The following is a 22,894-nucleotide window of genomic DNA, read 5'->3' as shown; positions in this document are numbered from 1 at the left end:
CTTTGGGGCACGTCCCAGCCCTGGGGAGCTGGCAGGTGGATGTTAGAGCAGGTCTCTGCTGGGAGAGCATCTGCTTGTGTTTTCAAGGCGAAAGGACCAGCGAGAAGTGCTCTTTGCTATTTCTTTCCTCCTCCAAATTGTGCTATTTTCCTCCTGTTTTGCTTTCCATCTGCTTGAATGTGTTTATTGATTTTGTGTTACGCAAAGTGCAATAAAACAGAATCCTTCCAATGCCAGCTATTGAATATGCCCCAAACTATTTAAATGCAAACCGATCCATCAGTCCCAACCCACAGCAGCAATACAACATAACTGTGATTAACCAGCCTTTAAGCCCAGTACCAGATTCCCAGTCCCTACTGCACAGTACCTGTCCCTGCTTGCCCAGGGCAGGCTGGAAAGCTGGCATCCAGCCTGGCAGACAGGGTAGTTATCCTGGGAGCTGGATAATTTGTGGAATGTGGCAGAGCTTATTCTTCTATCTCAGGCTTTACACAGTGGTAGGATCCCATGAAGAGCAACAGGGCTGGGTTTGAGGTGGGTCTGTGGCTTCTTAGAGCTTTTCAGGCCAAAATAGCTCAAGGGTGTATATCAGAGGCTGCCCATTCCTTGATAAGAGGAGCAAAGGGACAGGAAAAGATGAGGGTAATTTGCATTCTGCTAAATGCTTCACCATCATTTTCACACCACAAAGATTCATGTTGCTTTATTCTGAACACATTGAGGAGAAAATGAGTGAACTCTGCAGTGCTTAGAGATATTTTCTTGATCTCATGACCTTGCAGATGAGGTTTGGAAACTCCTTTAGTGGCTATTTACCTTTTTAACAGGTACTCCCAAACTTTTGTTCCCTTCCATACTAACTGTACAATTGCCGCATAATAAGGGAACATGGATGCTGGGGCAGCAGGTCCTGGAACTCCCCAGCACTGGCTCCATTGGTGACAGCCACCAGCCAGGGCTCTGATACTGCCCAGCTGTGCCAGGTAAACCATCCATACCATCCGCACTGCCCGTGCCAGCTGTGCCAGCTGTGCTCAGCAGCTCTCAGCAGCCCGGAGCTGCTGCATCCCAAATCTAACAGCTCCCTCTGTTGGCATCTGTTCGAACCTGAGAGCGAGGATGCAAAGGGATCGATCTACTTCTATCAGCGCAATCTCCGGACGGAAGGTGATGTCTCTCGGGGGATCTCCCACCTAACCGAAGCGTTGCTTCATTTGTGTCGCTACTCAAACAACTGATAATGGACCATGTCTCCTGATGCTGCATGACCACAGCTCTGCTGAACAGTACGGTGCAGATGGATGTGCTCTGAGGCCCAATGTACAAACACACACAAGGATGCTGTGAAAATCTGCCAACCCTGATATTCTCCCAGGAGAACCTCCCCGTCCTCCCGAACCAGCCCTGAGGAGTTAATCACATTAAATGCACTTGAGCTCTGTCTGGCCCTGGCTGATCACGCAGATTAGCATCTCTGCATACACAGGGAATTCAGACAGTGTGAAAATGATTCACTGCCTTTATTCTGTTAGATCCTTCCCTAACAAAACCTCTCAGGCAGCAAGCCTTGGCAAGGTTGCTTAAACAGATAATAGCACGGCTGTGTAAAATGGTTTCAATACTTCTCCAGAGGCACAAACATAATGAAACCTCAAAAGTACTTCAGATACTTAACTTGCTTACAGAGAGAGGTAACCTGGACTGCCCGCCAAAGCGTTAGCTGAGTTTGCAGAGAAGGCACAGCAGCAGCGTTGACTTCGCATTGAAAACGAGTTCCGAATTTCCCAGCTTGCAGAGCCAAGGGGTGGCCAAGCTGCCTGCTTTGAATGAGAGTGATTTAAACGCATCAACTCTTCCCCAAGAGATGGTGCAAGCAGCAGAGAGAACCAGAATCCCCTCCTTGTGCTCCTGACCTACAACAATGAACACCCAGGTTGGACAAGGTTCAAGACCAGGTTGGACGAAGCCTTGGGTGCCATGGTTTAGTGTGAGTGTCCCTGCCCGTGGCAGGGGGGTTGGAACTGGATGATCTTCAGGTCCTTTCCAACCCTAAATATTCCATGATTCTATGTTGAAAAGAAACCCACACCTCTTTTTTCCCTACGATGTCTCTATAGAAAGGCCATGCGAACCATCTGCTCAGCCTGGATGAGGGACACAGCTGGCAGAGATGTCTCTGGCTTGCATTTGCTCTGTGTGCCCTCCCTATTTTACCTACTGATATTAAGAGGCTTCCCAGCAGCATTCGTGTGTCCTGGCTCTGCGGCACCTCAGATACAGAACTGTAGCAACGAGTCTTTTAGAGACAAAAAAGCACAGAAGGAGGAAAAGAACCACTTTCTTATCAACCCAGCCCCCGTCAGGTCACAGGGATCCCATATTCTCTTGCAGACATCAGCCAGTCGCATCTTTATCTCTTAATATCCCCAGTAAGTAACCCAGCTTAGTGGCACCCGTTAATGGCTCTGCAATTCAAAGTTGGTCGGTATTTGCACTATAAACTCAGCCATTCAGAGACTTCACATGGGTCCAACACACCCTCCAAGAAGAAATTTGGCCAAAACAAAAGGAAAAGCAGGGGGTAACCTAAAGCTTTTCCTGCACCATGAGGGCCCTTGGGGAATCTGCTCCCAAGGCTCAGCTGAAGGTTCCTGGAGCTATCAAAGGGATCCTTTCAGGCTGTAAGCAGGGGGTGGGAGGGAAAGCTGTGAATTGCTTTAATACGAAACGTCAGTCACATTTAAAACAGAACCTCCAAAACCAGACACCGGAGGCTGGTAAACCCTTCCCCTCTAGAGATACTGTGGGGAAACCACTCAAAATAAGCAGAGTCGGGCCTCAAGTCCATAAAATATAGAATTTGGCACTTGGATTTAAAAATATTTATAAATAACTTAAGACATTCAGGCTCAGAGGCATGTACAGCCGAGTGGTCCCGTCTGACACAGGGAACCGCAGGGATCCACGTCCAGTGCTATGGATCCCCAGTGCAGAAATTTGCTCTATGCTTAACACAGAAACAAAACCTGCCCCTTGCAGGCTCTTTGGAAAGACTCCTGTGTCCCTTTGGGAGCGCATGGAGGATGTGTCTAACCAAGCAAAAAGCATGTGGGAGAATAGATCCATCGTACAGGACGTGACCTGCTCTTCCAATACATTCACAGCATATGGCAAAACAGCTCCCAGGGGATTCCTTGGCTGCACCTACACCATGAGGTCAACCCAGTTATGCCTGATCATGGGCAACTGCACCTTAGCTTGGCTCTCACATTGGAGGTGCTCTACATTAGCTCAGGGATGGAGTAAAGCCAAGCAGGAGAGATGGGATCCCTTGAGCAAAGATGGGCTCAGCTGATGCGAGAGATTTGCTTTGCCGCATCCCAGCTCAGCATCAATGCAACCTCATGCCCCTGGGTCCACAGTAGACATCCAGCCAGAAAAGCCTGGAATTCATCTCAACCTGGCTTGTACCTATCAAGCAGGCTGCAAACGAAGGCACGCAAGAGAGGGGTAAGGGCAGAGGTACATCCATTTGGATTATTCCTTTCATTTAGTTCAGAGGACATGTGTCACCATCCGCCCTCCCTGTGGTCCCAAACCACAGCAGCCTTTGGAGACACACCGCATGAGCTGCTTCAGCCACATGGTGTTTGTCCACTACACACGGACTGGGGCACATTGGTCACGCTGGCTGTAAGCTCACTGGAGATGCTGAGCTGGAATGGCTCTGCAGGCCATCAGCTATGCCCTGAGCACACGGTAAACTCCGTATTTCTTTCCTCTCATGGGTTCCATCCAGACCCGCAACGTATTTGGTCCCAATATATGTTTTCCTATTAAACACCTAAAAAAATATGTTCTTTGGCACTTGTGCGATGAAGACACAAAGATGTGACATTCTCCTGCCCTTGGGCTGCCTGCTGGACTCATCTCTAGAGGTCCATATATGCAGAGTCTGTGTCCACCCTCTGGGCCTCCCCGAACAGGAGGAATGCACAGAGGCCAATGCTGTTAACAGCAGCCACCAGGTTGAAAACAGAGATCCAGGAGCCGGTCGTTTCAATCAGGTAACCAGCCAGGTACACGCAAATGACACCTGGGATGGGAGAGAAGAGAAAGGAATGCAAAGGCTCCAGATCCAGGTCCTGTTTTCCTGCAAGGATAGGACTGCCCAGGAGCAGCTGAGATTGAGGAAGGTACTTTACCTAGGAGGGCTCCACCTGTATTCCCAACACCTGTAAAGGAAAGCAGCTATATCACAGGAGGAAGCTGAGGCTGCACGTATGGAATAGACATTGCACAGAGCTCAAACCTTCCTGCTGATGACAGCATTCCCCCCTGCACAAACAGCCCTTCCCACAGGAATCCTTACCGAACAACAAGCCAGCACACGAGGGGGCCAGATCCTGCACGTTCACTGAAATGCCGCTAGTGAGAAACACAGAGGAAAAATGGTTCTTTTAATGGAGCACGGCTCCTTTTTCATCATTCACCCCGAGTTCAGCTGTCAAACAAAAGGAAGGGACCAAGGCAATAAATGGCACTGGGGGGGAGAAAGGAGGAAAGAGGCTGAGAGTGAAGCAGCACCAGAGAGTACCAGGAGGAAAAGGATTCAACTTCAAGCATTTAGAGGGACAAAAATGCAATTCCCTCCCTGCTTCAATCCCTAATCCCTGCTGGTCCCAGCCCTTCCCCACACTAGAAGTTTGCTGCATTATTTCCAACCCACTGAACCCCACCACCCTCACAGGGACCAACACAGGATGCTTAGGCAAGCACCACTTCTTGCTCTGACAGTAATAAGGGAGGCAGCTTCCTTCCGGACCCTGAAATGCCAAGTGTAGGGTAAGAGCTAAGGGCCACAGCTCCTGCTGCTGTAGCTGGTTACCTGTGGTTAAAGGTCTGGAGGCCAACAGAGGCGGAGGCAAACACTATTGCTTTGCAGAAGCTGGAGGTCTGGCCCAGGCACAAAGCAAAAATGCTCGAGACACCGGAGCCAATGACCTGGAAGAAAGGGAAAATCAAACACCACAGCACAGTCTCTGTAGGGAATAAAGTGAGTCCTTTCATGGACAAACTGTTCCCTTCTACAATGGCAAGAGCTCGTATGCACCAGGTGCTTCTCAAGCCTTTTTTTCCTTGGTGTCCTGCCTTTATGTGTCTGTCCAGAGGGATGGGATGCTGCGGGGTGGGAAGGATACGCTGTGCTCTCAACCAGCATTTCTATTTGTGTCCATCCTTGCATTGCTATTTCCTCAGTATCTAAGGGGTCATTTGGAGCGACAGAGTGCAGTTGGCCTCTGCCTGTGAAGGAAAACCTCTCTGGAGCACTCACACATCTCTGTGCTCAGCATCACTTTTGGTCCACGCTCTGTTCCTCAGTCAGGGGTTTGCGCTGTATTTCATTTCCCGTACATACTGATCACCAATCACTCTGCACCCTTTCCCTCTTTCCACCTATAACCACCAGCCCAGCTCCATAAGAAGTCTAATCTTGCCATGTAAGCAGAGCCCCACAGGTACTCAGGTGTGTCTCTTGTGGCTTCAGCTCTTACCTGCATGAACTTACGAATGGTGATGGTTTTGTAGCCTGGAAGAGAAAGGGAGAACTGGAGTTAAGCACAGCTCACCAGGTCTCTTTGCTCTCCAGCCAGAAGACCACAAGGTCAGTGGATTTCATACGGCCAGATTTCATCTCCAGGTGGATATTGCAAGTGAGATCAAAGGGAGCCTCAAGCACATGGATGGGCTTTGAACCCTGAAGTATTTATTCTGCTTTCAAATCAGAACCTCATGTCTATTTGCTGGGTCTTCACCCTACCAACAAGCCCACCTCCTCCCAGCCAGGTCCTCTTCCCACATCACATAAAATAAGAGCTGAGAAAAAGCCAAAAGAGCTCTTACCTTGGCTGATTAAATGATCAGACAGAAATCCACTGAACAAGCTTGTTGGAATCGCAACCAGCCAGGGGACTACATTAAACACCCAATCCTGAAAGGGAGCAAAAGTCAACAGAGGTTTGCTGTCAGAGCCGAGTTTCTTTGCAAACACTTTATGTGATAGTCTGTGTTATCTGTAGAAAGGAAAACAAATGGAGTGATCAGGACTGCTTGCATGCTCTCTACCCCCTTTATACAGCAAGCTCCCTGCTACACCCTGCATGACCCCAAAGTATTTAAGGCATCAGGAGCATCACGGGGCTGTAGCATCTGTGGGTTTCTTGTCTTTCCTTTTGCCCTGGTGACCCTGCAGAGGCAGAAAGCTCTGGGAAAGAGGGATTAAAGTTTACTGCTCCTAAAGGTGATGTGGCAGAGCCATAGAGCCCTGCAAAGCAAGTACAGACTTTACTCTGCCCTGTGGGTCATCAGTAAAGCTGCCAGCAGGATTCCGCCATTAGCTTCAGCCTCATTAGCAGCATCCCTGTGAAGCTGAGGGAACAGAGCTGGATTTTCTAACGTCAGGATTAGGAAGCGTTATGGGCAGCAACATATTTTGGCCTATTTTCAATTAAGCGAGCTTGCTGCAGTTGTAATCACAGATGATTACCGGACATCAGGATTAGAGCAGATCAGAGGCGTTTTGGTGCCCAGATCCCACGAGGAGCTGAAATCAGTGCGGGTTGGGCTGAGCTTCATCTCAGCTGGTTGAACCATCCATCATCCCCAGAGTATCCCTGTCACCCATGGGGGCATCCCTCCCTTCTTTGCCTGGTTTTAGGATGCCAGCTCTTGGGTGATCTTGGATTTGAACAATCCTGTTCCTGGATATCACATTAGGGTCCATTTCCAGCTTTCAGCGCCTCAGAACTTTGGGTCTTGATCACTTTTGGAAGTGCTACCCTATAGGGCTTGTGGTTGGGTGTCTGTTAACACAGACTGGGGTGGCTCAGCAAGTCAATCCCAGCACTCTGAACTGCCCATCCCCACAGCCCATCACCTGGAGCCAAACCCCTCCATCACCTCCATCCTGATGGGCTGCCAGCAGCGGTAAGGGCAGCCCACCTGCAGAAAGGGACATTGACCAGTAGGCGACACAGGCTTCCCACGTTAAGGATTATCATCCATCCTTTAAAATCAAGCATCCTCAAGCCCCTTTATATTAAAACATATGAAGCGATTACCAGATGCAGGAACGCTCATAGAGCATCTTACATAAAGGCACCATGATATAATGCTGAACAGATGGGAAATTACTGCTGCACAAGCACATTACTTGAGGTGCACAGATCTTGTCACTACAATATGTTTGCTCGTTTTAATACATGATTTTAATATGAATATCAAGTCTGCCATAAAGCACTTTGCTCATGTAATAGGAAAAGGCATTTGTAAGCAGCTCTGGAAAGTATAAAAACCTAACAGAGCCTAAAGATTGTCTTGAGTTTCTGAGAACCAGATCTAAATAGCAGCTCTCAGCCCAGATGAGCATTGCCTAGGCTTCTGATGAATGGGAGCATCGTTGGTGCTGAGGAGAGGGAAGCTGTTGTAGTAATTTTGTATGTGCTATTAAAGGTAATTATGATTTTCTCAGGCCTGAGATATACAATTCCAGTACAGGTGAAAACCCAAATTTGAATGGTGGTCATTTGCAACTGCATAGCATCATGAGCTCTGTGCCATTTGGAGACCTCAGAAGAAAAGCAGTCTAAAAGCCAAATATAACCCTCTCTTCCCTGTCATGAAGTGGCTCCAGCTCCACCTCACTTCAGCATCCCTAAAGAAGCAACTAGAAACCAGCCTCTGCCTACCTGAAGGGAGGATGCACCTCCAAATGTATGTGCAGGGGAACAACAGCTCCTAACCCCACAGAGAAACCTCCCGCCTCCTCCTGCTTCCCAGCCTGCTCTTACCAACTCCCTCTGCCATCGTATCCCTCCCTAACAACCCATTTCAGCTGGTACCCAGCACGACCTCATGCGCGCAGAGACCTGCAACGCCTCGGAGCCAACTTACTTTTGACTCGGGGAAAGTTTCCTTAAAGAAAGTTGGCAGCCAGGAGAGGAGAGTGAAAAACGTGCTGGCCGTGGAGAGCTGAGCGATGATGACAGCCCTGGAAACACGCAGCAGAGAGGAAATCATCAGGAGGGACAAGTCACTTTGGAAACAGGCACTCGAGCAACCAAATCTCTCAGCTCCTGCTCTATAAAGGGATCCCTCGCAGGGCTACAATTGCTTCCTGCTGTTTCCATAGGTAATGACTCCTTTTGGCTCGCCATTCCCAGCACTGCTGGTTCCTCCTCCTCATCATCACTCAGTGCCTGCATCAGGTAAGGTTAACTGCAGCAGCAATTGTGTGAGTGCATTTCCAAGTGCTGAGAGCTGGCCTGCTCCGAGAGGTGTTTAGGGCTTCCTAGGGATTTGTTATCAGCAGATGCTCCATGGTTATTCAAGGCAGGAATGGGCTTGCTGCCCTGCAGCCCCACCACCCCTCCTCCCTGTCTTAATGCAGCACTTGGGAGCATGCTTGGATGAGCTTCAGTACCGAATGCATCATCCCGAAGGAAAAAGAGCTATTAAAAAGATGTTTTGCCACCAGTGAGAACACCCCCGAGCAGCACTTCTTAGGAGCCCATTACAAGCAGCATTTCCAACCAGACTGGTGGAGAATATTACTCCAGAGGGGCACACAACATCCAGGAAACAGCCTGTGAAGGAAAAGGATTTGCCAGTAACATTGAAGCCTGACATTCCTCTGGATAGGACATAAACCCTTTTGTCAAGCTTACCTTTTTAGTTCTTTATTTATACAGAAGGGGTTGGAAAAGCTGGTCGTGTTGCCCAAAGACATAAATAAGTGGACAAAACACACATATGCAGAAGAAATAAGCACAGAGGGGAGGAAAAGCCCTTGGGAGGAGGCTGCTCCCCAGCCCTGCCAATGCTCAAGGCCACCGGAGCTGCCTACCATATCGGTGCCTTCCTGAACAGCTGCTTCCAAGGAACTTTGGTCTGCTTGGATATGGAGAGGCCTCTCATTAAACAGTCTATGGGGATGATGAGCTCTGCAGGGAAGAAAACGTACAAAGGGAAGCTTTGATCAGTGATTTTCTGTGCAGCTGGAGGGAGCTTTGGGAGGCCGCTGTACAGCTACCTTCAATCTCCTCCTCACCCTTGTTTTTTGGCTATACAGCTATTGAATGCTCCTGAAAAGACCTTTTCATATGGACCAACGTTTTCCCACTGTATCCACATACTTTTCCCATCCAGCCACCTTCACCCATTTGTTATATTTCCTGTTATAATGAATGAAAAATCCCTTGGGCAGGGACCAGGATTGCATTTTGTGCAGCATCAGCCACACGCCAGGCTCCTGATGAGCTGGGCTCCCACACGTCACACTGTACTAATAATGCTGTAGCCAGATGTAAGGCTTTCCCCATGTGTGGAATTACTCCCAGACAGTTACCTCGGAAGAGACATTCCAGATTAACTGGTTTTTAAAAGCTCTGTGTGTAAATGCTCTTTGTTTGGAATAAGAATCTTGCCCTGCTTTAGCTTAATCCACTTTGAAGATCATGCTCTGTGTGATGTTTTCACTGGTACTTAAGGGGACCGAGGAGTCAGATCAGGCTCTTGGCAGCAATATAATCCAGTGTGGGACTTGGAATAGGAAATCAGCAATGCCAGAGCTCAAAACTGCCAGCACAAGGGATACAGGTGACTGGATTTACCTTTCTCACTCAGGAGGTACTTGCAGGTGCAGTAAACCCAGAGCAAAGTGAGCAAACCAGAGAAGTAGAAAACGCTTTCCCATCCATACCAATCCAGGAGGAGAGATCCAGCACCACCAATCACCAGTGTCCTGCAAGGAAAAACACCCTTGGATTACAGGTTTGGTCAAGAGCATTGGGACTGGATGCATCAGTGGGAGATGCTCCCCAGGGTGGATGCCACACATCACTAAATGCACTTAAAAGAGCTGCTGCACATCAGCCCTATCACACTGTGTCTTTGGAACCTGCCCTACTCCCTGCATGGCATCTTGGGCCAGATCCTCGCTCGGGCAGGAGAAACCATGAAAGGATCTCACCAGCCCCTCGAACACACATACCAGTAAAGAACATGGGGTTACTGGGGCACAGGAAGCATCTCAGAGAATGTGTAACACTGGAAAGCCAAGTGATTAAACACAGGAATGTTTCCATTTGGCTTTTAAGCAACCCTTCCATTTAGAAAGAATATTCTCGTGGCCATTAACATGAGACGTTACATTACCCCATCTATCAAAGAGGACAGGTGAGCAGTTTCAGGCCAGCCCTTGCTCTTCCTACCGAATCAGCCTGTTTCCCATAGTAATTCGAATGTTGCAAACCCCCTTCAAAGTCTGGCTTGAAAAGAAAGCTAAAACCATACATAAACCCTTGACATGCCCCACAGCAACTGCCTGAGGCTTCCTCAGCTGCAGCCGGTGTCCTCAAGGGCCCGGGAAGCCACGTGCAGTTTGGGCTGTGGGTTTTGCCTCCAAGTCTTCAATGGCATTTCACCACGTAGGATGTCCAGAGACTGCTGCTCGCTGCTCAAAGCCTTCTGGACTTACCCAAACTGCGAGCCGGTCCCCACTGTGCTGTAGGTGAAGGCTCGCTCGCTCTCACGGACCTTCTGGGATAGCAGGCTGGCCAGAGATGGGAAATACACCCCTATAAGCAACGGGAGGAGGGCAGGGAGCAGTCAGGCTCCTGTGCCCTTGAGAGCAAACCAACAGCAAATGGAAAGAACCCAGCAGGAGATAAACACCGAGAGAAAGCACCAAAACCTCTGGTGAATACAAAACAGGGGTATAAAACAAGGAAAGTGAATCCATCACCATGGAAGTTTTGTTTGTGGCCTTCTCCATAACCCCTGGTTTCATCATTACCCTGGCTGCTGTAAATCCATCGGTGCCAATGCACTTATCCCAGCAGCTCCCAAGCGCTGCAGCTTGGCAGGAGGGAAGGGAAATCATCCCAAATGAGCCAAAAGTTTTAGCAAGGACTGACTTTAGCCAAGTGCTTTGAAGGGGTTTTAAGACGTGGAAAACCAAGCAGGAACAGGGGTGGTTTCAGAAGCAGCAGCCCTTGCCCGGCACAGAGATTTCTACAGGGGAATGATTTGTCAGTGCCTTTCTCTAGAGATGTCACCTTCTTTTCCAGTGGAAGTCCTGGATGTGGAGACAGTTTTGAGGCAGAGAGGATGGCTCAAACATGCAGGAGAAGGGTCCATGCAGCCCAAAGCACATGGCTTGCATCTGAATTCACTGCACAAGAGCCCCCGTGCAAGGAAGCCCATGGGCAGACGGACACAGGCACGGGCTCAGGACATGGGTCTCACCTTGCAGCAACCCCATGAGGAACCTGGAGGAGGCCATGAAAGCGAGATGTGCAGAAGTGATGTGGGTGAGCAGCGGGGTGAGCACCGTGAGGAACCCCCAGGCCGATGCCGACAGGAGGAGGACTTTCTCACCTCCTATTCTGGAACACAGAAACCACGTTATCAAAACCAAGGGGAGGGCGAAAGGGCAAAGCCCCCCAGCCAGGACCCAAGGGCTTTTCCCATTTCAGCCTGTTTTTAAGAGCCACCTTTCAGACAAACCTGTTCTTCCCTCACAAACGTCTTTAGCCCCTCAGGAGCAGCTGTGACCTCCTGTCCCTTCCCACCTCAGCCTCTCCTGGAGCAGGCAGTGAGTTGGGATTGCTCCCACCAGGACACTGGCCACCAGTGCTGCCCACGCAGCTCCAGCACACACCAACCCTAGAGGCAGCACCACATTGATGTGCTCAAGGCTCTAACAGAGGGGAAGCTCAAGCTGGCATCGCCATCCTGCTTCTCTTATTCAGTGATGGCGTTTTCTCTTCCATCTGCTCCTTTGCACCAGATCTGCCTGTTCAGATGTGAGTTTTTGCTTGCAAACTACTGAGGAACACAATGAAACAGCATAGTGCACTGCATGGATAAGGTGCCTCTTCCAGGCATGTGTTCCTCACAAAGGATTTCACGGGAAAAGCCTCCTAAGAATGGGGTGGCTGGGGTAAGGAACCCGAGCAGGTGATTACTCAGATCTTTCCTTACAGTTAGCTGGGGAAGTTGGTTTTTAATTGATGTGATAAAATGGAGACACTTGTTTTCCCCAAACATGATGGAAACTGTGATGGGGGTTTGCTTGTGCATGAGAACAGAGGGTGGAAAAACTGGAGGTGCTGAACTGAAAATGAAGGCGGGCTGTGCAGATCAAATCGAAGCTGTAGGGCTTGCAAAAGGAAATGTTTTCTTCTTGTGATTAGTGACTTCAGCTATAAACCCTTCCTGTCCAGCACTGCTGGGGTCAAACTGTTTGTAAATGGACAATGAGCAGCAGCCATGAACCCCAGTTCATGAAGAGCATCAGCATTTATCACTTCCCTAAAATAAATCCTGCTTCACACCCACTATTTCTTTCATATAAGCCTGTGGGTTTGCTTTTTTCACTCCAATTACAGAAGCAGTGCTAAAAACAACCTCCATCAGAGGAATTACGCTGGTATAGAAGTGCTCTTCACTGTTTCCAGGTGACAAAACCCCTATGTTGGTCTGAAGTGTCCATTAATGTGACTGTAGATCTCTCCTGGCAGTTGCTCTGTAGGAGCTCTTGAGGCCATAATGGTTGTGTGGATACCCCCTGTGTTTGCTGGGCATTTTGGCTATGCAAAGTCCATCAGTGCACACTGCCCTGTAAGCAGTGCAGCAATTTCAAGGCAAAGGAATCTAATCAGACAAAACTACACATCCCCTTTGAGTCAGAGCTATAGACCCTGAGTGAGGCTGGTGGAGAGACCTCAACAGCTCTCAGAGCAATCTGCAGTGCCCCATAAAGCATCTCCCCATGGATACCCTTCACCCCATCACTGTCCCAAGGTGAAACTTGGCACTGCCAAGACTAGAACTGGGGTTGGTCAAAACCAATCTGTGTCATTAAATAAAGCCCGAGCAGAGGCCAACATGAGAACAGTTTCCAGTACTGGTCACTGATGTGTCCCCCGATAATCTGTGTCAAGCAGTAGCCCCAGAAGAAGCTGCTGAGCACTATCCCGGACTGCTTCTTGTCCCAGTCGAAGTAGGTGCTCAGGGCGACGGCGCAGATGGGCACGGTGACACGGGCGCAGTACAGCAGGCACGTCCCCAGCAGCAACATCACCGTCCAGACACGGGCCTCGGGTCTGCAAGGAGGGAGAGGAAGATGGGGAACGGTCTGTGGGGTAGATCCATGCACAGCGAGGGCTCACGGGTCAGTCTTCGCTTGCAAGCTGAGTCTGTCTTCAGAAAGGTCAACGCAATCCCCTGTGGCACAGTGGTTCTGACACAGCTGGTGACTTTATGAATGATGCTAACTTTCAACCCAAACACTATTTGACCCCAGCAGTAAAATAACGCCTGTCCAGAGGCTGCAAGGTGGAATGGGCAGCTCCTGCATTGCTGTGGATAGAGGGAAAGGAGGGGGAACCTGTTTGCATTTTTTTCCCCAAACAAAAGCTTTAGAAACTGTTCTTCAAAAGATAAGGGTAACAAAGGAAAGGTCAGTGCATGAGGTTGGAGGTATTTGCATAAGACACACCGTCTTGGTAGCAAACATTTGCTATTTGGCATTCCTACCCATTCCCCAGGCAGGGCGGCTGTGTGGTACTCCTCCTAAACAGGAGAGAGATGGAGGTTTTCTTTAGTAAGAGACAAGATATGATGGGGCTAAATAGCCCAAAGAGAGGAGCAAGATAATCCAGGCTGGCCTGATAAGAAGCCTAAGATAATATGAGCAATAATACATTAACAGAATACATTTTCTGGTACATAAGTACCCAGCCTCAAGAAAAGTGCACCCCCCTTCAGAAGATACAGGCTGGAAATAAGTGGGAAAGCAGTTTTCTCCTGCTCCAAGTCAGCAGTGTTATTCTGGAGCAGAGACCCACATCCTCCTGTAAACTTCAAGCTGCGATACCTGAACTCTTCTGCCTCCCCTCAGTCCCACTAACATCAGCCTGGATCCCCCTTTGCTGCGAATCACGGAGTTGAAGGCTTAGTATGAACCCCACCATTTGTATTTGGTTATTTCTATGCCCAGAGCACAAAAGCACTGGGCAAACAGACTCGCTCTGCTCCAGAGATGACTGCGGAATTCACCGTACCGGGGCATTAACCTCTGTGCTTTCCACCCCACTAAACATACCCGCCTCCCGCGCGGGAACCAACCTGGGTCACTTCGTGTGTCAAAGTGAGCACTTATCCCTCTGTCCTGGAACGATGATAAATGCAGGTTAATCCCACACAGCACAAACCCATTTATAAACGTGTCAAACGGCCCCTCACGGCGGGAGGCAAAGGAACAATGAAAAGGAGAACACGCCGGGCACTTGGACCCATCGGAGGTGGATTTATTGCTGTTTGCTGGCAGGGCAGATAAGCAGCTCAGTGCCAACCTCTGGCAGGAGGCACTGGAAGGGTTTCAGTTGGTGATTTGGAGGTTGGAACTGTTGTTACTGTGGACACGTAGGAAATAACACAGGAACCAGAAAACCTCACGTATCTTTGCTGGGGGAATGGGTAAGCACGGGTTGAACTGCCCCATTTGAACTGATAAACGCTCTCAGAGTCCCTCCTGGTCCCGCAGCAAGAGGAAGGGATGCAGCAATCGTACCTGAAGTTGGTATGATTTGGGTTTTAATCAGCTCTGGGATCAGCAGATCCACCAACTTCACCTTCCCATGGGAAAGCACAATGAAGCCAAAGGCTCCTGGATGCCACGTGGCCTGGTCAGACCAAGCCCAGCAGGACAACGTGGGCAGGGCTTGAGTATAAATCTCCCATCAGAGGGCAGATGGGGAGCAACTGGCAATGGAAAACGTTATGGAGGGGAGTCTGAGACAATCCAAGACGGGATGCTCGCAGGTATAAGCGACCAACCTTCTGCACCCATCAAAATGGGCTGTTGCCAGAGCAGCTCCATAATCTCCCCTGTTATCTCCAGTGATTATTTTGAGCTATTGAACCTGCAGCTATTGAGGTGACAAAGTCAAAGGCAGCAGCCTGCGATGTGCGTAGCTATCTCCTATTATTTAGCTGCCAAGGTAGTTTTCTACATTGTGCTTTTCCCCCTGGAGCAAAGGGAGAGCTTTATGAGTTTTCTCACTGGATGAGCTCTGCCTCTTCTCCCAGCAGTTATTCTGATGAACACAGCAGCATTTAATGGGATATTAGAACGACATTTCTTCCTTGGCCCTAAACCTTGTCTGGCTCTGCTAGGTGTGACATGGAGAGAAAAAGACTTGTGCAGCTCAACCAGCCTTTACTCTGCTTCTCTTTGTAATATTGCCATGGTCTGTTCCACGTTAGCAACTGGGAAACGCAGCAATGACCGTGCCCAAGGAAGGTGCAGGCACAGGTTGGTGCTAATGGACTGAACCCCAAATGGCAATGAGCAGGCTGCCAGGCAGCTCTGGCTTCAGGGCAGAGAGGCAGGAGGGGACGCTGTGAGATCCCAAGCTTCTTTGTCACTCCAATAAGGAGGGCAGAGCCACCCAAGCCCCCACCCCCTGTGTTGGGGCACTCAGGGGGATTTAGGGGTGTGGAGGGACGAACACCATTCAAAGCACAGCTCAGATACAGCAGTGGGAAGGGATTCCCATGCAGGGATGCTCTCCTGACAATCCTCATCCCCAGGTGATGTTTGGATAGAAATCCAGTGAATTTATTCTCTTGACTTATATGCTTTTTCAGGAGCACTATATAAGCCCCTAGGTACATGATGCAGTGCCAATGCTTTGATTACTCCACTCTATACATTCATATTCTCTTCCCATATGTTTAAATGCATCAGTAGAGACTTGTGCTCAAAACAAGTGGAGGTGATAAAGACGGCTTCAGACTACCACTTGCTCCACAGGTAGCATATCCAGGTAGGACAATCCACTCAAACAATACGAGTGACAAATGTAATCACTGGGTGCCCACACCCACTTGAGAACATAGCAAGAATTATTCCTCTGCAAGGACAATGATGTGCTTGCATCAGAGGAAAGAGCTCTGTAAATGCATTTTCTCCTAATTGTAGTTATCACAGAGGCTGCCGATGAGTCAATGCTCTGCTCAGTGAAAAACAACAACAGCAAAGGTTACAGGAGAAACCTCCACTAGCACAGAGGGGGGAAAATAGAGCTCTCCTTCAAAAAGTAAGGAATAATGACAACTCAAACACTAGTTTTGGGGGGTAAAAGCAGCCGTCCGAGAAGTGGAGCTTTATCAGGATTAATGAATTTAGTCTAATGGATTAACTGAGGAGGGAGGTAGAGATAATCTGTGCTGGAGACAACCAAACTGAGTCAGAATAAAACCTACCTAAACTTAAGGAGGTCGCAGCCATCGGTGTCATCGGTGCCACCATGCCCATCCCACCAGCCAAGAGGACAGACTGAGCATCTCCCCACAATGGTACTGGCTAAGCCCCAGCTATGTGGGGCAGAAACCTCCATGAGAAGGGGCAGCCACCCCCAAACTATTGGCAGGTGAACAACCAGAGCTTGTCTGGAGACACCTAATTGACTGAATTGGATGCCCATGATGGCAGTGACTCGCTGGTGCCCAGTCTGTGCTCTCCTGACCTGTCCTGCCTCTCTGCTTCCAGGCACTGCAGGTGCATCCCCTCTGCATGGCACCAAAACCCTCTTTACTGAGTGCAGCAGTCATGAAGCTAGAAAACACTTCCTATTTCATAACCGCCAACCACCACCCAGACAGACTATAATTAGTTCAAGCCCTAATGACTCTTCCTGGGTGGCTTTTGTATTGCAGCAGCCCTACATTTGAGCAGCTCTGCTTGATGTCCCTTGGTCCTCCTCTAAACACAGCCCTGGGTGCTTGGGGGGGGGGGGGTCACAGCTTTGCTTTTCGGCACCCAGCGATGCCCTTGGGACCCAGCTCCCACCAACCGAACAGGTCCCCTGCCCAGGGCGCAGTGGTTAGGATTGATTTCCAAGGATGCCCGAGAGCCCTAAAGAGGCAAACCCAAGCTGAGCTGTACTGCGGTGGAAGGGGAGCCAGCAGCACAGGGTATCTTTATTTGCAGTGTGTTTTCCTGCTGGAGGAATTTCTCCAGTAGATGCCACAGAGCAAATATTTATTTAACTTTATTTCTCTTGACTTGCTCCCTCCTTTCCCCCTGCTCTGTCTGTTGGCAGACACTGCAGGGCACTGTTAAAATGGACTTGCTGGAGTTGAGGCTATCAATCAGATCACAGTTTAGTACCCCCTTCAAGGCACGGGTTTGGGCCGTTGGGTATTTTCAGGTGGTAAAAGAGCTGTGTTAGCAATGCTACAAACAGCCTGCCCCAGCAACAGCTCTTGGCCAGAAGCTGTCTCTGAGGTTTGTGGGTGTTTTCCATAACTGGAAGTGGGAGAAGATTTGGGAGCTGTAGCTCCTGATCTGCGCTGGAGCAGTGCCATGGCCAATGTGGGCACAAGCACCGGCAGCAGGGCACACCGCCTACCCTTAGGGCATCTTCACCTCAGCTCCCTTCTCTATAAACAGACTGAAATAGCTCTGTGGGAGATGCACGGAGGATACATCCTCAGGAGCCACCTCCACTGCCCCCAGCCTGCTTGCTCATCCCCACCACCAGCAGTGGACACTCGCTCATCCCTGCCAGAACCCCAGAGCAGGATGGGGATGAGCCCACATGCTGGTCCCCAGCTCCCAGCCACACTGAAGGGCCAACAGCTCCAGACCAAGGGCACCCTGCAGCCCAAACATGGGACCACCTCCCAGGGGAACATCCCCAGCACATACCTGCGGTCCCCCTCTGCCTGGTCACTTGCCTCAACATGGGATGCTTCCCTCCTTGTCACCCATTCCCAACCCCATTGGAGCATCCCCCTTCTAAAACCTCTTTTCCACCTTACTTGCCTATGGCTTTAATTTACTGTAATCACCACCACAACTGCAGCCTGACTGATGTGGCATAAACACGGCAGCCATGCCCACACTCCTGTGCAGGCAGGTAATACCCAGGTAGTTATTTCTAAGGCACTTTGACCGTCCTCTCACTGCTCCCTCAACAAGAATTCCTCCCTCCCTTGGAAATCCATCACGCTTGTCAAGAGAGAGGTGAATTCCTCCCCTCCTCGAGCTGATTCTGTCACGCTGCAGACTGGCTCCAAGCTAATGATTTGTCGCTGTCAAAAGGAGCTTTGGGGTTTAGAGGAGGGGTTTTTTCTCTCCCCATGCACCCGCTGACAGCAACAAGAGCAGCACAGAGGACACTGGGCTTTTTTAGCTGGGAAAGTTGCTGGTTTCCTGCCCGCCTCCTGTGCACAAGCTCCCTGTGCAGAGCCGCAGATGGCAACAAAGTGGTGCTCAGCGAGCACGGCTCTGGGTTTATTCCCTCTCTTCATTTCTTGCTTTTGGCAAAAGCAGGGGTGAAATAAGATTTCAGCAGCTCATATGAGCTGGAAAGGGTTGTTAAGTGGAGGTGGTGGGAAAACATAATGCTACAGCACTCGCATGCTTTGCACGCTGATCTAAGGGCATTCATGGGGCAGCCAGCCTGAACTGTGTCTTCCTTACGTTTTCCAAGGGGATAAAGTCCTCAGCAAGGTCATGATTAAAACCAGGGTGAGGAATGGGTACAATAAAATAACCCCACCACCAACAAATGCAACTAAAGCTGCAACATCGTGTTGGCAGGACTCAGAAACACAACGGGACCGCTGGCTCCAGGCACGGTCAGGAGCGCAGTCAGGAGACTGGAGACCAGCCTGAGGCCAGTGCTGTGACTCCTGTTATCTCTGGAGCTTAAAGAAACGGATAGAAAATCCCTTGTCTTCGGGTGTAGCCAGAGGCTGGGAGAGGCAGAGTGGTTTTGGGAGTCATCTCTTTCCCAGGACACACTGACTTTTCCATGTTGTGTTTATCTGCTGGAGGCACCACCCCAAATGCCAGCCCCATATCTGCTGCTGGACCCACTTTGTGTGCAGCCTTTGGCAACTGAGTTATCTTCTTACTGCTTCGGTCCTCCCCCGGTTAAACCAGAGATGCTTAAACACATCTACATGCCCCGGTCCTGCCTTGGCACGTTAAGATCTCCATTTAAAAGTGCTATCTAAATGTCCAGATGCGCTACATAAAGTGCTGCTCTTGGAAGAGGAAGAGGAGACACGCAATAACGGAGCCATTGGAAACCTGCACAAACGTTTGGGAAAGGCAGCTGGAAAGGCAGGATGAAACACAGGGCAAGAACATGGAAGAGGAAGGAAAAGCCATCTGAGAAAGGGGAGGACAAAAGAAGAAGCAGCATGAACAAAGATGGCAAAATAAACCTGCCAAGATAACTGCTGATCCCTCCTTGCACTGACGGCGCAGACAGATCTTGGAAGGCTGCCTGGTATGTCTTTTGTAGGAGCACGAAAGGAGAACCCATGTCACTTCCCCCACTTGATAAGACCTTGCCTTCCTGGCAAGAACTCACACTGGGAAATGGGGAGAGCTCTTTATTTGCATATGCTGTTTGAAAACTGGCCACCAGATTGACTTTAAACCACCCAATGAGGGATTTTATCCAACTCAACCAACCTGCACCGTGATGTGGCTGCTCACTCCTCCCTTCTGCTCTTCCTTTGCCCTTCCCACCCTCTGCCTGCCCATAAAGCCTAGTCGATCATGGGCTGTGACCACATGTGTGTGTCTACACCAAACAACAGGCAAAGGAGCTCAGCTTCTGTAAATGACAGCAATAGAGATAAGGATCTGATGGGAGTAATGGTTATCCTGCTGCTCCTTCCCCGTAACCAGGTTCTTTCTATTACTAGCAGCACTTAAGATGATCAGAATCACTGCAAAATACGTCTGTCTCGAGCCACAGACTGTCTTCATCTACATCCACTTTCATTTGGGAAAGTGTTATCGAGGGGTTTCAAAGAGATTTGGGGAAACAGGAGGGTTCATTCTGGCCAAATGTGTTGATTTTGTACTAGAGGAAGAACATCTAAATGGAAATTCGCTTCATGGAAACTTGGTGCGAGGTTCTTCCTCTCCCACCCCTCCTGTTTCACAGAGGGAAAAGTTAGAAAGGGGGAGACAGAGAGAAAGGAATATTCCTAAGTGCTTTTGGGGAAAAGAGTCTTCCAATTTTAAGCAACCCCAGCACCAAAAGTCTGCTTTTGAGACCTTTTAGGTGAGATAAGCATGGGTTTGATTGGAATTTCGGGCTTTGACTGCTGGAAAAGTCCCCTTGGGGATGGAAGTTTAAAGCAGCCATCATCCTGCTGCCCCTGCAGGAAGCGACTGATGATAAACCTCGGTTTATCCAGTGGCTGCCTGTTGTTGTTGGAAAGGGCAATTCCTCCCCTTGGTGTTCCACCTTCCACTGGACCATGTTGCTCAAAGCCCCATCCAACCTGGCCCGTTTGCTTATCCCCCGACTGTTAAAAGTGCTCAGTTTGGGCTTAATAATGTTTTAAGTGTTTTAATTACTTAACTTCAAGAACGGTTCGGGCTGCTGCCCAGCAACTATTCCAGACTTTACCTTAAGTAATTATCATCACCAGCACAAGCATCCCTGCTGCAACACTTCGATAAGAACCTCTCAGTGGTCTCAGCACTATGACTGCAGACCAGAAATAAGCTCAAAAGGCTTTTTCCCCCTCTTGTTTCACACTAATCCCAGACCTTCCCCTTTTCCTCTACCATCTCCGTTGGAGCCGGCAAAGCGAAGCAGCGGGGACTGCCCGGGGTGGTGAGGCCGCGTACCCCGGTCCCATCCTCCTGCACCCGCGGGGGGGGAGGCAGCACCGGGGCGATGCGGGCTTGGACCGGCCGCATCCCGGCCGAGGTCCCGACGCGGAACACCGGGCGCTCCCGACCCCGCCTCAGGCTGCCCGACCCCCTCCATCCCGAAGCTGCATCTTTCCCTGGAGCTGCATCAGGCGGCGGCGAGGGACCGAGGGATGCTGTGGGGGGTGTCCCGGGAGAGCGCTGCGAGCGGGGAAGCAGGGTCCAGCCTTACCTGGACCAGTGCGGGTCCCCGCCGCCATCCCTCCTCACGCCGCCGTGCTCGGCGCTGCTCACCGGCACCTTCCTGCCGCCGCCACCCGCGGCCATGCGGGCAGCGCCTTCCGCCTCGGCTCCGCTCACATCGCGGCGGCCGCCGGCTCCCTCCCCCTGCCGGGCCGCGGCCACGTGTCAGCGCCTCCCGCCGCCCCGTTCCGGGAAGTCCCGCAGCGGGCGGGTCCCGGTCCCTGTCCCCGGTGCCGGTCCCGGGGCGGTGTCGAACCCGCGGCCCCCGGCGGGGTCGTGGTCTCCATCCGGCACCCACAGAACTGCGGGGTTTTAGCTCTTTCCCCTTTTCCTTCGGTAAATACTGACCCCCCCCCATCGGCAAAACCAAACGGGGTTACGAGAGGGGCTGAACCGTGTCCCTCCTCACCTGATACCAGACCGCAACACTTGCGGAGCCCCCTGCGCCTCCACCTTCCATGGGTTTGCGAGCAGAAGAGTCTCGCTCTGCTTTTTCAGGATTAGAATTGTACATTATATTCCTATCTAAAGAATTTAATGAATAAAGAGGAATCGGTGTTGTTACAGCTTGATTTAACTCTGTTGCATAGGGCTGAGGTCATGATGTAACTGAAAGAAAGGACCAGAGTCAGTTATAGAAATAGAATCACAGACTGGTGTGGGTTGCAAGGGACCTTAAATCATCTAATTCCAACCGATCCACATCTTCCACTAGACAAGTGTGCAAGAAACTCAAAATAGATCATTAAAACGGTGGTTATTTCAGTCAAAATAAGAGGACTCATGACTCATTTCAGGAATATCAAGGGAGCCAGCAGAAGAGCATTACAAAATCATCCAGGTGATTCTGTGGCTGGCAGCAGCATGGATGCAGACACAACAAAACCTGAGGTCAGCAAAGGACCGAGGAGCTTCTGCCCAGGCTCACCAAGGTCATACACAACCCTGGGGAAGGCGCCAGCGTCTGGGTACCAAACTGCACCAGGTACAGGATGCAGGTGCAGGGCAGGCATCTCCCCTCTGCTCCTGTAAATGCCCACTGAAATCAAGCCTTTAGCAGACTGATGTTTACCTAACTCACCCATTCTTCTTCTAACATGAATACCTTGCAGGTCCCCAGCAGCTACTTAAATCAAGAGGGGTAACTGCATTACCGAGTTGAACTTCAGGGAGTCAAATAGCAAAGAGGTTCCTTATGCCCCATAGAGAACTCCAGAAGAAGGCTGCCAGGGCTGACCAAAGCAAGAATCATACTTTGCCCTTTGCTTCAGCATTTCTTCCTCAGAGATATGTACCCCAAAATGCCCTTGGCACAGTCACACAGACCTGCTGCCAGCTGAGAAAAGCAATACAAGCTTTGCTACAAGTGGAAACTGAGAGGAACCATGTGTAGTAACCACAGGGCTTAACCTCCATCCAGTAGTAAGCTTTCCGCCCTTTATTTGGACAGGAAACTGGAAACTATAAAGTATTTTTATTCACTCTGCTACTGTGCCCGTTTCCAGAAGAGGGAGCCAAGGCATGGGAAAAACGCAGCCAAAAATCAAAGCCATTGTTCAACGTGGGGGGTTTTAAACAGTGTGTATGCTTGGAGTTAATTCAAGGCAGGAGGGGACCCGAGTGCTGATGTAACTACACAAGTGAAATGCATGTCATAAGCTCAGAAACGAACTAAAGAAGTCTTGGGCATGGGACAGTAATCACATCTACAGACAACTTACTAACTTGAACCCCTGCATGAGTTACTACTACGCTAAGTCTCACTGCTGTGGGATGCAAGACACAACAGCAGCTGCTAACTTACCAAAATAAGGACGCAGTTTAGAAATCAAGCACAGTGCAGCTTTCTTTAGCTATTGTAACTCTTCAGTTCCTCTCCCTGTA

The 22,894-nt window shown here is 50.0% G+C and overlaps 1 protein-coding gene across 2 annotated transcripts; it reads right to left on the bottom strand.

Annotated features, from left to right (window-relative positions):
- Positions 1-3,448: 3,448 nt before the first annotated feature.
- SLC17A9 (solute carrier family 17 member 9) lies at positions 3,449-21,112 on the bottom strand. 2 transcript variants are annotated; one of them, XM_057400888.1, is made up of 13 exons: positions 21,000-21,112; positions 12,975-13,172; positions 11,311-11,450; positions 10,541-10,640; positions 9,675-9,805; positions 8,909-9,005; positions 7,957-8,053; positions 5,908-5,995; positions 5,559-5,593; positions 4,892-5,007; positions 4,376-4,431; positions 4,209-4,238; positions 3,449-4,099 (listed from the first exon to the last, which is right to left on the bottom strand). In XM_057400888.1, the coding sequence occupies exons 1-13, from the start codon at positions 21,092-21,094 to the stop codon at positions 3,936-3,938; spliced, it is 1,347 nt and encodes a 448-aa protein (XP_057256871.1). In that variant the 5' UTR covers positions 21,095-21,112; the 3' UTR covers positions 3,449-3,935. The 2 variants fall into 2 exon arrangements, with proteins under 2 accessions (XP_057256871.1, XP_057256872.1); XM_057400889.1 differs by lacking the exon at positions 12,975-13,172.
- Between the last annotated feature and the right edge of the window lie 1,782 nt (positions 21,113-22,894).

The sequence above is a fragment of the Pezoporus wallicus genome, unplaced genomic scaffold (genome assembly GCF_028554395.1).
Source record: "Pezoporus wallicus isolate ANWC-B61680 ecotype Strahan unplaced genomic scaffold, APGP_CSIRO_Pwel_v1 contig_11133, whole genome shotgun sequence".
Classification (NCBI taxonomy): domain Eukaryota; kingdom Metazoa; phylum Chordata; class Aves; order Psittaciformes; family Psittacidae; genus Pezoporus; species Pezoporus wallicus.
The sequence above is the reverse complement of the archived record's forward strand: the minus strand, read 5'-3'. Positions and strand labels throughout refer to the sequence as shown.

Excerpts from the sequence above, each read along its gene's own strand:
- SLC17A9 (XM_057400888.1), bottom strand. The coding sequence starts at position 21,094 with ATGGCCGCGGGTGGCGGCGGCAGGAAGGTGCCGGTGAGCAGCGCCGAG. Across the intron at positions 9,806-10,540 it reads GGGACCGGCTCGCAGTTTGG|GACACTGGTGATTGGTGGTG; the intron begins GTAAGTCCAGAA and ends TTTTCCTTGCAG. Across the intron at positions 8,054-8,908 it reads TTCAGGAAGGCACCGATATG|GGCTGTCATCATCGCTCAGC; the intron begins GTAGGCAGCTCC and ends GCGTGTTTCCAG.